Source organism: Nicotiana sylvestris, chromosome 12 (assembly GCF_000393655.2).
Source record: "Nicotiana sylvestris chromosome 12, ASM39365v2, whole genome shotgun sequence".
Classification (NCBI taxonomy): Eukaryota; Viridiplantae; Streptophyta; class Magnoliopsida; order Solanales; family Solanaceae; genus Nicotiana; species Nicotiana sylvestris.
This window is the reverse complement of record NC_091068.1, coordinates 127,466,146-127,479,631: the sequence shown is the minus strand read 5'-3', so window position 1 is coordinate 127,479,631 and position 13,486 is coordinate 127,466,146. Positions and strand designations below refer to the sequence as shown.

At 37.2% G+C, this 13,486-nt stretch overlaps 1 protein-coding gene across 1 annotated transcript; it reads left to right on the top strand.

Annotated features, from left to right (window-relative positions):
* Positions 1–385: 385 nt before the first annotated feature.
* Positions 386–13,082, top strand: LOC104221932 (uncharacterized). The gene is made up of 5 exons (XM_009773091.2): positions 386–850; positions 9,017–9,117; positions 9,728–9,844; positions 9,928–10,029; positions 12,750–13,082. The coding sequence occupies exons 1-5, from the start codon at positions 616–618 to the stop codon at positions 12,918–12,920; spliced, it is 726 nt and encodes a 241-aa protein (XP_009771393.1). The 5' UTR covers positions 386–615; the 3' UTR covers positions 12,921–13,082.
* Positions 13,083–13,486: the final 404 nt, after the last annotated feature.

Sequence of the window (13,486 nt, the reverse complement as noted above, 5' to 3'; positions counted from 1 at the left end):
GGCAACCCTTTGGCATGGCGTGAGAAGAAAGAGCGGAGATTCGCGGAATGAGGGAAGAGAATGACGTATCAAATTAGAGAGAGAGAACGTGAAGTGAGAGGTTTATATCAAATACGGTAATTATGTGAGAGAAAAATCTGAAAAAGGAGAAAGAAAAATAAAAAATAGCGTATATAGTGGCTTAAGGGTAGGAGGTAACCAAAAATAAATATTTTACTATAAACATTAAAAGATATCTATAGAATATAATTTTTTAAAATGGTATTTATTTAAAATAAATAAGGTGTTAACCTTTGCTATAGGAGGTAAAAATTCCTTTTTTTTTTCCCATAAAAAACTTTCAAATGCAAAAGTTATCCAAAAACGTAAAAGGCAATAGGACCAACCGTTTCAGACCCGGTTCATACTCCTCTAATCCTATTAACCACCGCCCCAACGTAATTAAACAGATTTTTGTCCACGTGTCATCCTCACTTCCTGTGGCGTCAATTTCTTCTCCTTTCCTTTTCTGCCCCTTTTTCCCCCTTTTTTCTTTTCTCTATTTACTTTCCTTTGATTCCGATCATTTTCCTTCCCCGATTCCTCCCCTTTGAGATTCCTCCTCCCGTCCGAGCAATGTCGGAGATCGCTGTCGTCTGTTTCTCCTCCGTCTCTTCTATTCCTCTCCTAAAAGAACCGGCGTGTTCCTCCGGTTCATCTTCTTTGGCTTATCGTAAACCGCCGCTTTTCTCGAGCCAATCGTCGATCCGCTCCATCCGGTTCGTTGCGAAGGCGTCCGGTTCAGGCGGTTTCTTTGGCGGTGATGCACTTGGACCTTATCCTTGGGAATCTTCTGACTCTGATGATCCTTGTATGTTCGTCTATCTCTTGATATTTTTAGTTTAAAACTTAAAAGCAAAAAATTACCTTTTCTTTTTTCCTTTTTGCTGCTTGATGTTTGAGATGTTCTTCTCTACTGTTCATTTTAGCCTGATATCAGTCAAAGCTTCTCAATCTTAAGCTAGCTGGATTCGGCTATATGAATTTTGTTTAAATATATTTGATCTGTTTCAAGTCTATTTTATTTCAATACTATCTTCTGAATTTATTTTTAAGGCGAATTAGGCTTCAGTTCTGGATGATATTTAAATCTTACACTTATCCTGCGCTAAGGCCCATATCCAAATAAAAGAGACTATCAAATATCAGACTTAAGTGAGATGTAGCAACAACAATTGAGCTTAATTCAACTAGTTGGTATCATGTATCATATATAATGAGTCGAGGAGCTAGAATTTATGCAAGGTGGTTAAAAAAAAAAAAAAAAACTAAAATGTCACATTTCTTATTTGGACCTGCGACCTAAAGCAATTTCTAAATTCACATTTGCCACTGCACTAAAATCTTCCTTTATTCCAAGGGGATTCTAACAATTTATATATAACCAACAAATTCATTTTTTCCCTACTTGCGCAGCATAGTTTTTTCAACTGAGGAGATTCAATGGAACCCCCTTGGCTCTATATGCTCCGCCCCAACAAAATTTTAAGGCTTAACTAATCACAAAATAAGGATATATTTTGATGTATGTGTTGAATTTAGCTTTTTTTCCAGTAATGCGGCAGAGACACTTGTTTAGGCTTTCTTACGAATTAGGTGCTGAATGTTCATTCTTTATCTATAGTTTTCTTTTTTCCTTTTACTATCATTCTATCTTAGTTTTGATTAATGCTTTTCCTTTTGTGTAGTTTAATTTATGTGTGTTTTGGCGGTGGGTGGGGTAAAGACATTTTATTAGGAAGTAAAGTTGCTCTTCTCTTTCTCACAAAAAAAGGGGGGGGGGGGAAGAGTGATGCTCTGCAATATTAAAGAATTGTACTTGCGTTAGTTTCCTTGTCAATTAATGTTGGAGTCCTTAGGTCATTCTTGTCTCCACCTCAAAGTTAAAGTTTATTGATATTTTTATAATATGCTTAAGAAAACGAGGCCATATTTGATTTAAGGTTCAATTCTCTCTGTGAGAAAATCTAGGCCATATTTGAAAAAGTTCTGCTAGCTGTAATTCCTTCACGGATTTTAATTTAGTGACCACGATGCAGTAGTATGTCAATAGATGTATGTACAGTTTTTTAAGTGTGAATTTTGTGGCCATACACCCTTATTAGAAGGAAGATAGAAATGGAGTTAGTTTGGAATGCTTCGAGAATGACTCCAAAAAATCCTACGGGTAATGCATTGCATCTCAAGTTGTGCAAAAAATTTGTTAAACAGTTTAATCAGATTTCATATACAGAAAATCCTAATAAAGTTCCGAATCAAGCAAATTTTGGTTGATGCTATTATATGCATCTGTTGTTCGGATCCATAGTTAATAGTTGTACTTGAAAACCAAAGGGAAAAAAAAGAGCAACACCTCCATGACTCCATCATTTCTAGGAGCGTCTAAGAAAATAGGAGATCACTTAAGTGATGAGGAATTTGATTTCCTGTGCAACATGATGGAAGAATCAGTGTCATTTTGTATCTCATTGATGTTTTTCTCAGCCATAATGCTTATTCGTGTATCTTTGGGAGAGAGACTTTTAACATGGCCACATGGATGACAATTATCATGTTAAACTTCTGAGTAGTACGAAACCATGCAGAAATGGTGAACATGGTTATTCAAATTCAAAAAGGAAGTAGTGTTTTATCAACCAAATAGTAGAGACTTGCGTGATATGAAACAATTTTTTTGAGATTCTAATGAGATTATGTTTTTGCTTGGCCAACATGGCTTTACCTTTATTCCCCCTCTTTTCTTTGGGACTAGGACTCACCAAAAACAAGGGATGGTGGCTTCTAAATTTACTATGAAAATATTGCACTTGTGTGATGAACCATTAACTGGTAACTAGGGGTGGCAAAATGGTTTAAAGAAAAAACTTATCTACCCATATTATTCATTAAAAAATGGGTTGGATAATGAACTATTTAAAAACGGGTCAAATATGGATAAAAACCATATTATCCATTTTCTAAATGGATAACCAATGGGTAACCAATGGATACCCAATGAGTCTAACTTTTACATTTGTAAAGCCTCAAATTGGGGGTTCCTCAAGTTAGGGAGACTAAGAATTCTCCAAAAAGTGATCATATGCAAGAAGTCATGGATAATATGGTTAACTATATTATCTGCCGGTTAACCCGTTTTTTATCCGTATTAAATATGGGTCGGATAATTTATCCATTTTTTCATTATTTATTTTCGACCCGAACCATATCCGACCCGACCCGCTCGTTTGCCACTCCTACTGGTAACTGGTAAGCGTGTTCTCAAGGCTTCTTTGGGTACACCATTTAAAAAGATAAAATATGTTGTCAGGCAATAAATGCATAGGCAATAAATGCATAGCTAATTATGGGGGAGAGAGTGAAGTGCTGTAAAATTTTGAACACTGCTGAACTTGATATTAAGCATATATGCAAGAAGCATCTAAAATTCTTCAAAGTTGGAGCTCATGCATCTGCCTCCTTGAGGATCGGATATTTTTTAAATTTATTACGGACCTTTTATTGTTTTGATCTAAGATGAAAGATAACAGGTGAGGAATCTCTGTTAGGATTGGTTAAGGACAGTCAAGTTTCATGTGTATGATGTCACATTTTGTCCTGTGACTCCAACACTGCCCTGAAACATCAACCATGTTTTCATTGCTTTATGGGCAAGTTTGTTGTTCTATGGAAGGTCCAAATATCTGGTGATTTCTCTCTCTCTTTGTGTGTGTTAAAATAAGTAGCATAAAATCAAACACTAGAAAGATGTACTGTATGTCCAATCATGTACAATGCATACTTCTGACTCCAAAGGTTCCCTTGCATAGACCGGAATGAAAGAGTAATTATTGTTTTTGTTATAAATATATTATATTATGGATGTTCATTTAGTACTCCGTTGTAAATAAGCTTCTTGAAGAAGCTTATCCATATGGGACTCCGCCGTAAATATATTTATCTATTTAGTACTCTATTGGAAATAAGCTTTCTGAAGAAGCTTATCACTTCGGTACCCGGTTATGGATAAACATTACCTCCGGTAGAAGATTATCCATACCGGGTATAATAAGCTTATCCTTTCGATACTCTGTTATGGATAAACATTATCCCCGGTAGAAGATTATCCATACCGGGTACAATGAGCTTATCCTTTCAGTACTCCATTATGGATAATTATTACCCCTAGTAGAAGATTATCTATACTGGGTACAATGAGCTTATCCATTCAGTACTCCGTTATGGATAAACATTGCTCTCAGTAGAAGATTATCCATATTTGGTATAATAGCAGCTTACACAGCAGCTTGCAGTAGCAGCTTACACAACAACTTTCTTTCTTCTATAAATAGAAGAGATTTCAGTTCATTATGTACATCAGTTTGAATCAGAATAATATACAGTTTCTCTCTATACTTGTCTTTACTTTACAGTCTTTATTTTATAACACGTTATTAGCACGACACTCTGCTATCTCGAGCAAATACTTTGAAAGTATTAGAGAATATGGATAATCCTCAAATTATGTTTGGATCAAAGACAAATCATGAAGATATTTGTGTTATTGATAGTGGAACATCTCATGCCATATTCAAGGATCAGAAATACTTTTTTTATTTGCATAAGGAAAAAGCAAATGTTTCAACAATTTCTGGTAATATAAGTTTGATTGAAGGCTCCGGAAGAGCCATTATATTTCTGGCTAAGGGAACAAAACTTATTATAGACAATGACATTGTTCTCCTCCAAGTCCCGAAGAAACTTGTTGAATTTTATAGATATCCGCCGAAATGGGTATCATGTTGAGACAATAGATGAAATGAACAAGGACTATCTTTGTATTACAAAGAATATTTCTGGCCAGAAATGCATTGTCGAAAAGTTACCAACTTTATCTTCTGGCTTATACTATTCAAAAATTAGTACAGTTGAAGCATATTCTATCGTAAACCAGAAGTTTACGGATTCAAATACTTTTGTGCTTTGGCATGGCCGTTTGGGCCATCCTGGATCAATAATGATGTGATGAATTACTGAAAATTCGAGTGGGCATCCATTAAAGAACTTGAAGATTCTTACAAATGACGAATTTTCTTGTGATGCTTGTTATCAAGGCAAAATGATCACTAGACTATCACCAATGAAGGTTGGCATTGAATCCCCTGCCTTTTTAGAGCGTATATATGGGGATGTATGTGGACCTATTCACCCACCAAGTGGTTGTTTAGATATTTTATGGTCCTAATAGATGCATCTTCAAGATGGTCTCATGTGTGCCTACTATCATCTCGCAACCTGGCGTTTGCAAAGCTATTAACCCAAATAATTCGATTAAGGGTACAATTCCCAGATTATCCTATAAAGGCTATTCGCCTTGATAATGCTAGAGAATTTTCATCTCAAGCTTTTGATGATTATTGTCTATCAGTTGGGATAAAAGTTGAACATCCTGTAGCTTATGTTTATACTCAAAATGGCCATGCAGAGTCATTTATTAAACGTCTGCAATTGATAGCAAGACCACTACTTATGAAAACAACATTGCCCACTACTGTTTGGGGCCATGCTATCTTGCATGCAGCATCACTTATCCGTCTCAGACCGACACATTATAATAAATATTCTCCGTCATAATTAGTTTTTGGTCATGAACCAAATATTGCCCATCTACGAATTTTCGGATGTGCTGTATATGTGCTAGTAGCACCACCACAGCGTAGTAAGATGAGACCACAGAGAAGGATAGGAATATATGTTGGGTTTGAATCACCCTCTATTATTCGCTATCTTGAACCATTGACAGGAGATTTATTTACTGCTCGATTTGCAGATTGTCGATTTGATGAAACAAATTTCCCACAATTAGGGGGAGAGAAAAAGGAAATCAAAAGAAAAATTGTGTGGAAAGTTTCATCATTATCTCACTTTGATCCCCGTACCTCTATATGTAATCAGGAGGTCCAGAAGATCATCCATTTACAGAATATAGCACATCAAATGCCAGACGCATTTACTGATTTGAAAAGGATAACTAAGTCACATATCCCAGCAGAGAATGTGCCTATCCGAATTGATGTCCCAGTAGGACCATCTACTAGCAGAGCTAGTGAATCTAAAGCACGCCTGAAGCGTGGTAGGCCTTTGGGTTCTAAGGATCGAAATCCTCGAAAAAGAAAATCGACAAATGATCAAAACGATACTATGAAGGGATCTCTGAAGAGACCCAAGATCTGATTAGTTCTGAGATTCCTGAAGAAATCAATGAACCCGAAGCTCATGTGAGTGAAGAACTTTTAATAAGTTCGACCGGTGATGAGATTAATTTAAATCGATCTGAAATAGTGGTGGATAATATTTTTGCATATAATGTTGCACTTAATATTATGCAAGATAGTGAGGATCTTGAACCTCGATCTATCGAAGAATGTCGACAAATATCTAATTGGCCAAAATGGCAAGAGGCAATTCAATTGGAATTAAAGTCACTTGCTAAAAGAGAGGTCTTTGGACCAGTTGTCTAAACACCTGTTGGTATAAAACCAGTTGGTCATAAATGGGTTTTTGTGCGAAAAAGGAATGATAAAAATGAAGTTGAAAGATACAAAGCTCGCCTTGTTGCACAAGGATTCTCACAACGACCTGGAGTCGATTTTGATGAAACATATTCACCTGTTATGGATGCCATAACATTTCGATATCTCATCAGTTTAGCACTACATGAAAAGCTTGAAATACATCTAATGGATGTAGTTACAGCTTATCTGTACGGTTCACTTGATAATGAAATTTATATGAAAATCCCTGAAGGATTTAAAATGCCTGAAGCAAAATCTCAGGAAATGTATTCAATCAGATTACAAAGATCTTTGTACGGTTTAAAGCAATCTGGGCGCATGTGGTATAATCGCCTTAGTGAATATTTGCTGAAAGAAGGTTACATAAATGATGTTATTTGTCCATGTATTTTTATAAAGAAAATGACATCAGAATTTGTTATACTTGCTGTTTATGTTGATGACATAAATCTTGTTGGAACTCCAGAAGAGCTCCAAAAGGCAATTGAATATCTTAAGAAAGAATTTGAGATGAAAGATCTTGGAAAGACAAAACTTTGTCTTGGTCTGCAAATTGAACATTTAGCAGACGAGATCTTTATCCATCAATCTGCCTATACAGAAAGGGTCTTAAAACGCTTTTACATGGACAAAGCGCACCCATTGAGTACACCAATGGTTGTTCGATCACTTGAAGTGAATAAGGATTTGTTCCGACCTCCAGAAGAGGACGAGGAACTCCTTGGTCCCGAAGTACCCTATCTCAGTGCAATTGGTGCACTAATGTATCTTGCTAATGCTACAAGGCCTGACATAGCATTTTCTGTTAATTTACTAGCAAGATATAGTTCTTCTCCTACACGGAGACATTGGAACGGGATTAAGCATATATTGCGATATTTAAAGGGAACTCTTGATATGGGTTTGTTTTATGCTAACAAAGATAGTGCAGACCTTGTTGGTTATGCAGATGCAGGTTATTTATCTGATCCCCATAAAGCTCGATCTCAAACCGGCTACGTATTTACATATGGAGGTACTATCATATCATGGCGCTCCACAAAGCAATCTATTGTTGCTACTTCTTCAAATCACGCTGAGATAATAGCTATTCATGAAGCAAATAGGGAATGCGTATGGTTGAGATCAATAATTCATTTTATTCGAGAAAAATGTGGTTTAGAATGTGAGAAAAGACCCACAATTTTATACGAAGACAATGCTGCATGCATAGCCCAATTGAAGGGAGGATTTATAAAAGGAGATAGAACGAAACACATTTCACCAAAATTATTCTACACACACGATCTTTAGAAAAGTGGTGACATTGATGTGCAACAAATCCGTTCAAGTGATAATCCAGCAGATTTATTCACTAAATCTTTGACAACTTCAACTTTTGAGAAGATGGTATACAAGATTGGAATGCGGAGACTCAAATATTTTAAACAAAGTTTTCATCAGGGGGGAGTAAAATACGCGATGCACTCTTTTTTCCTTACTAAGGTTTTTTCCCATGAGGTTTTCCTTATAAGGTTTTTAATGAGGCACATAGCAATGCGTATTACTAAATATGTGTATTCTTTTTCCTTCACTAGGATTTTTCCCACGTGGTTTTTCCTAGTAAGGTTTTAATGAGGCACATTATCTTTTAATGAACATCCAAGGGGAGTGTTATAAATATATTATATTATGGATGTTCATTTAGTACTCCGTTGTAAATAAGCTTCCTGAAGAAGCTTATCCATATGGGATTCCGCCGTAAATGTATTTATCTATTTAGTATTCTATTGGAAATAAGCTTCCTGAAGAAGCTTATCACTTCGGTACCCGGTTATGGATAAACATTACCCCCGGTAGAAGATTATCCATACCGGGTATAATAAGCTTATCCTTTCGATACTCCGTTATGGATAAACATTATCCATACCGGGTACAATGAGCTTATCCTTTCAGTACTCCGTTATGGAATCATTACCCCTAATAGAAGATTGTCTATACTGGGTACAATGAGCTTATCCATTCAGTACTCCGTTATGGATAAACATTGCTCTCAGTAGAAGATTATCCATATCTGGTATAATAGCAGCTTACACGACAGCTTACAGTAGCAGTTTACACAGCAACTTACTCTCTTCTATGAATAGAAGAGATTTCAGTTCATTATGTACATCAGTTTGAATCAGAATAATATATCAGTTTCTCTCTATACTTGTCTTTACTTTACTGTCTTTATTTTATAACAGTTTTGATGTTTTACAGGCATTTATCTCTTTTTAACTTTTTCTTCCTTTTGACTCTGTGTGGTATGTCCCGTTTTGTATACATATAGTTCATCATTTAACTAGGATGTCTTCACTTTTATAGTCACTTGGTTGTCATAGTCGATTTAACTTTCCTTTTTGAGTTCAATCATTTTGTTTGAAGTGTTCCCCTGATATTTGCAGCTGTGCAGTGGGTACAGGAGGAGAAAATCACACTGTTCACTGCTGATGGACTGATTCAAATTGGGGGCAACATGGTCCCGCGACAAATGTCTTCCTTTGATGTATGCTTATTTTTCCCCCATTTGGGGAGGAAACATTAGTTCTATCACTGTTTTATCTTGCCGTATCTGAGCAAAAAGGCATAATTGAATATTCATTTTTTTTTTTTTTTTTGATTTGCACCGGGTGTTCGAGTCTCTATGAGCCCCGACTAATCCCGGGAATGTACAAGCCCTCGGCAAGGAATTTCCCGCAAGTGCACCACGGTTAATTCAGGTTTTACCCAATTCGATGGCCCTCAGAAATTGTTTGCACCCAGTGGGTTTCGAACTTGAGACCTTGAAAGGGAGCATACCCCAAGGCTCAAGTCAATTGCCACTAGGCCAGCCCCTGAGGGTTCTATTTTCTTGTAACAATTATAGCTCATTCATTGGATCTCTCGACATTGTTAGGTGTATTAGTTTATTCTATTTTGGAAGATACACAACATACTTGTAAAATTGATTAAGCCTGCAGTTTGTAGAAGTTAATAAAACACATCTCATAATCTACATATCTTCTTGGCATACTCCTTGCTCCCCTCTTCCGTACTTAATCTACTCCTTTAATAAGGACAGTTGCTTCTGCAAATGATTATGCACAGGTCGTCTGATATTTTATTTTGACATGCAGAAGAAGCAGGGAAAATTGAAAGCGTCTCCAAGATTTCAACGATTTCGCGAGAGCAGTTACATGGATCCAAATCAAGGCCTCTGTTTGGGTGCTCTCTTTGACATCGCAGCAACTAATGTAAAATTTCTGCTACTTGTTGACTTTTATTATTCAAGGTTTCATTTCATCTTAATGAGAGATGGAATTGATAAATATTCCAGGGCCTTGACATGGGCAGGAAACTCTGCATAATTGGTTTTTGCCGTTCTATAGAGATGTTGAGTGATGTCGTGGAAGACACTGTTCTGGAGCACGGTGGTGAGGTAGATCCACTTATATCTTTATTTGTTTATTTAGGCTGTGATCCTTTCATGTACCATTTTGATTGCAATTGCATGATAGGCACAAGCCTGCCTTGCTCTGTTCCTTTGTGAATCCACTGCATATATGATCATCTCGTAAAATCTATTTATCGGCCTGCTTTTGTACATCTTGACCTTTAGTCCTATTGTAGGCTTTAGATCAACATATTTAGGCCTCAAATATCATTGGCCATCAATTACCCAAGTCAAAAACTTCAATTCTATTTTGTTTATCAATAGAACTAATACGTGGAGATGTTTTGTGGAGATGTTTGGAGGCTAGAGGTGTACCTGTTGCCTACGTTAGGTTGATTAAGGACATGTATGATGGAGTAAAGACTCGAGTGAGGACGGTGGGTGGAGACTCGGACCATTTTCCGGTTATGATGGGGTTGTATCAGGGGTCAGCACTCAACCCTTTTTTGTTTGCTCTGGTGATGGACGTACTGACGTGCCACATCCAAGGGGAGGTGTCGTGGTGTATGTTATTTGCAGATGATATTGTATTGATTGACGAGACGCGAGACGGCGTGAACGTACAATTAGAGGTATGGAGGCAGACCCTGGAATCTAAAGGTTTCAAGTTGAGTAGGACCAAGATAGAATACTTGAAGTGTAAGTTCAGTGGCGAGACTCAAGGAGGGGAAGGGGAGGTGAGGCTGGACTCGCAGGTCATCCCGAGAAGAGGGAGTTTTAAGTACCTTGGGTCTATTATTTAGGGGGATGTGGAGATTGATGAAGATGTCACACATCGTATTGGGGCGGGATGGATGAAATGGAAACTCGCTTCCGGGGTTTTGTGTGACAAGAAGGTGCCACCGAAACTTAAGGGTAAGTTCTACAGAGTGGTAGTCAGACCAACGATGTTGTATGGGGCTGAGTGTTGGCCAGTCAAGATCGCTCATGTCCAGAAGATGAAGGTAGTAGAGATGAGGATGTTGAGATGGATGTGCGGTCACACCAGGTTAGATAGGATTATAAATGAGGTTATTCGCGACAAGGTGGGTGTGACCCCTATTGAGGACAAGATGCGGGAAGCGCGGCTTAAGTGGTTTGGTCATGTGAGGAAGAGGAGCACAGACTCCCCGGTGAGGAGGTGTGAGAGATTGACATTGGAGGGCCTACAGAGAGGTAGAGGTAAGCCAAAGAAAAGGTGGGAGAGGTGGTTAGGCAAGACATGGCTCAGCTTAAGCTGATCGAGGACATGACCCTTGATAGGAAGGTATGGAGGTCGAGGATTAGGGTAGTAGAGTAGGTAGTCTAAAGGGTTCATAACAGTAGTATTGCACGCAATCTTGCTTTTTGTTGGTAGTAGGTTTTTATGACTTATCGTTGTTTTCTTTCATTGTTGATCACATTACTGTCTTGTTATTTTTATTCTACTTTTATATGACTTTTTGGTACTGTCCCTTTTGTCTATATTTTTACTAATGTGGTGCTTATACTTTCCTGAGCCGAGGATCTACTGGAAATAACCTCTCTATCCTCACAAGGTAGGGGTAAGGTCTACGTACACACTACCCTCCCCAGACCCCACGGTGTGGGATAATACTATGTTGTTGTTGTAATAGAACTTAGTCGTCATTCTTTTCTTATCTGGTTGACTTGTGAATACATTTTCTAGTGGAGAACTCTTTCTAATAGGAAAGAAAAATGAAAAGGAGTGCAGTGTTCTAATTATACTTGTAAATTGCAGCTGTAGTGTTATTCCTTACTTAATGAGGTCACTTGCTTTGTTTACTTAAATAATAGCCAAGAATGTTTTAGTGAGTTGGATTTTGTTGGGTGGCATAATTCCGAGAAACTAATAAGAGTATATCCAGATATAGAAAATTCAATTGGGGATCATATCTAAAGTTTCTTCTGGTATAACTCCTGAGGAAGTCCACATAAGATATCAAACAGCCCTCCCCCTCCCCCCGACACACACACCCCTACAACAAAGAAAAAAGAAGCTACTGTTGAAGCTAGTGAGATCGACCTAGGCTAAGGGGTGTTAATTGACATCCCTTCGCCGGAAAATTATACTGTGTAGCTAGGTCAAAAATTGATTTTTATGTATATATACTATATGTTGAATCCCATAGCTTCTTCATATATTTACTTCTTTATATTTTGACAACCCTTAGTGAAATTTCTGGTTCCGCCATTGGCTATGACCTATTATGAAAGCATTAATATTGGTCAACTTATCAAGCCAGGTAATTCATGAACATAAACAAGGAATCCTGGGACTTATTTAAGACATTTTCTTAAACTAATCACAAGACTCACCATCACCCTGCATTAAACAAACATTAAGGTACCAAAAATAAGCGTAGTTACTGTGTCATCGCTTCTTAGCTATATGTTTGAAACAAAGAAGTCCTAGGAAGGTGTTCTTGCAATTTCTTGATATTTCTTGTTCTTTTGGTAGTTGGATTATGCCGCTTTGATTACCCATTTAAGTTGTCTGTTGACATCTAGTCACTTTCGCGCTGGTTGCCTCTTTGGTTGTTCAATATGGAATTTCATATCGAGTCTTTGTGCTAGTACTCAAACTTTCATAAAACTGCTCTTTGCTGATTTGTCAAAACATGTTCTTTTAACCGCTAAATGTTCAATTAGGCGTCACTGTTCTCTTTATTAGGGAATTCATCACTTATTATTACGGCTTGAGAAATTACCTTTTCATGCTACAGATTGTCTCTGCGGAGAAAGCCAGGAAGGGTGATTTGCAGGAAAAGCTAACCATGACTGTCGCAGTGCCGCTACTTTGGGGGGTTCCTCCTGCATCTGAAACAATCCGCCTTGCAGTTCGAAATGGTGGAGGCATTGTAGATAAAGTTTACTGGCGATGGGACTTCCTGTAGATAAATATGTGAGCTCCCTGGCCTTTGTGTATTTGTAAATATAATTCTTCTTTGTACAAAATTGGAGAATGTAGCTTAACCTGTAAACACTGGATGTTAAAAATAGTCCATCCATTATTCCGAATTGTAAATTACCTGTCTATAAAAATTTAAGTTGAATTACTTTGGAAATCTGTCATGTTCATAAATTTGAAGCTAAAGATCCTTCAGGTTGTAGGGCAACTGTTAAGTTCCAGCTTTCTATATATTTAAGTTGAACTAATACTACCTGTTCACAAATCACATATTTCCGTCACCTCCTGCTAAATAGAAAATTAAAAAGTTTTGTCCAGTACATTGTAATGATTCTTTTTGTATAGACAAAATGTGGCAATTATATAACTGTACAAATAGGTGCTACTTGATAAACGGTATTAAGAAAAACTCAACAATAAATATTCTTTTTGTCTTTTCGAGTGATAACTAGTTAGGTGTGTTACACCTTTTGCAAATTAGAGAAGACATTCTTAATCCTTAGAGAACCATTTCCCCAGAGATTTAAGGCACATGATGTTCTTTTAAATAAA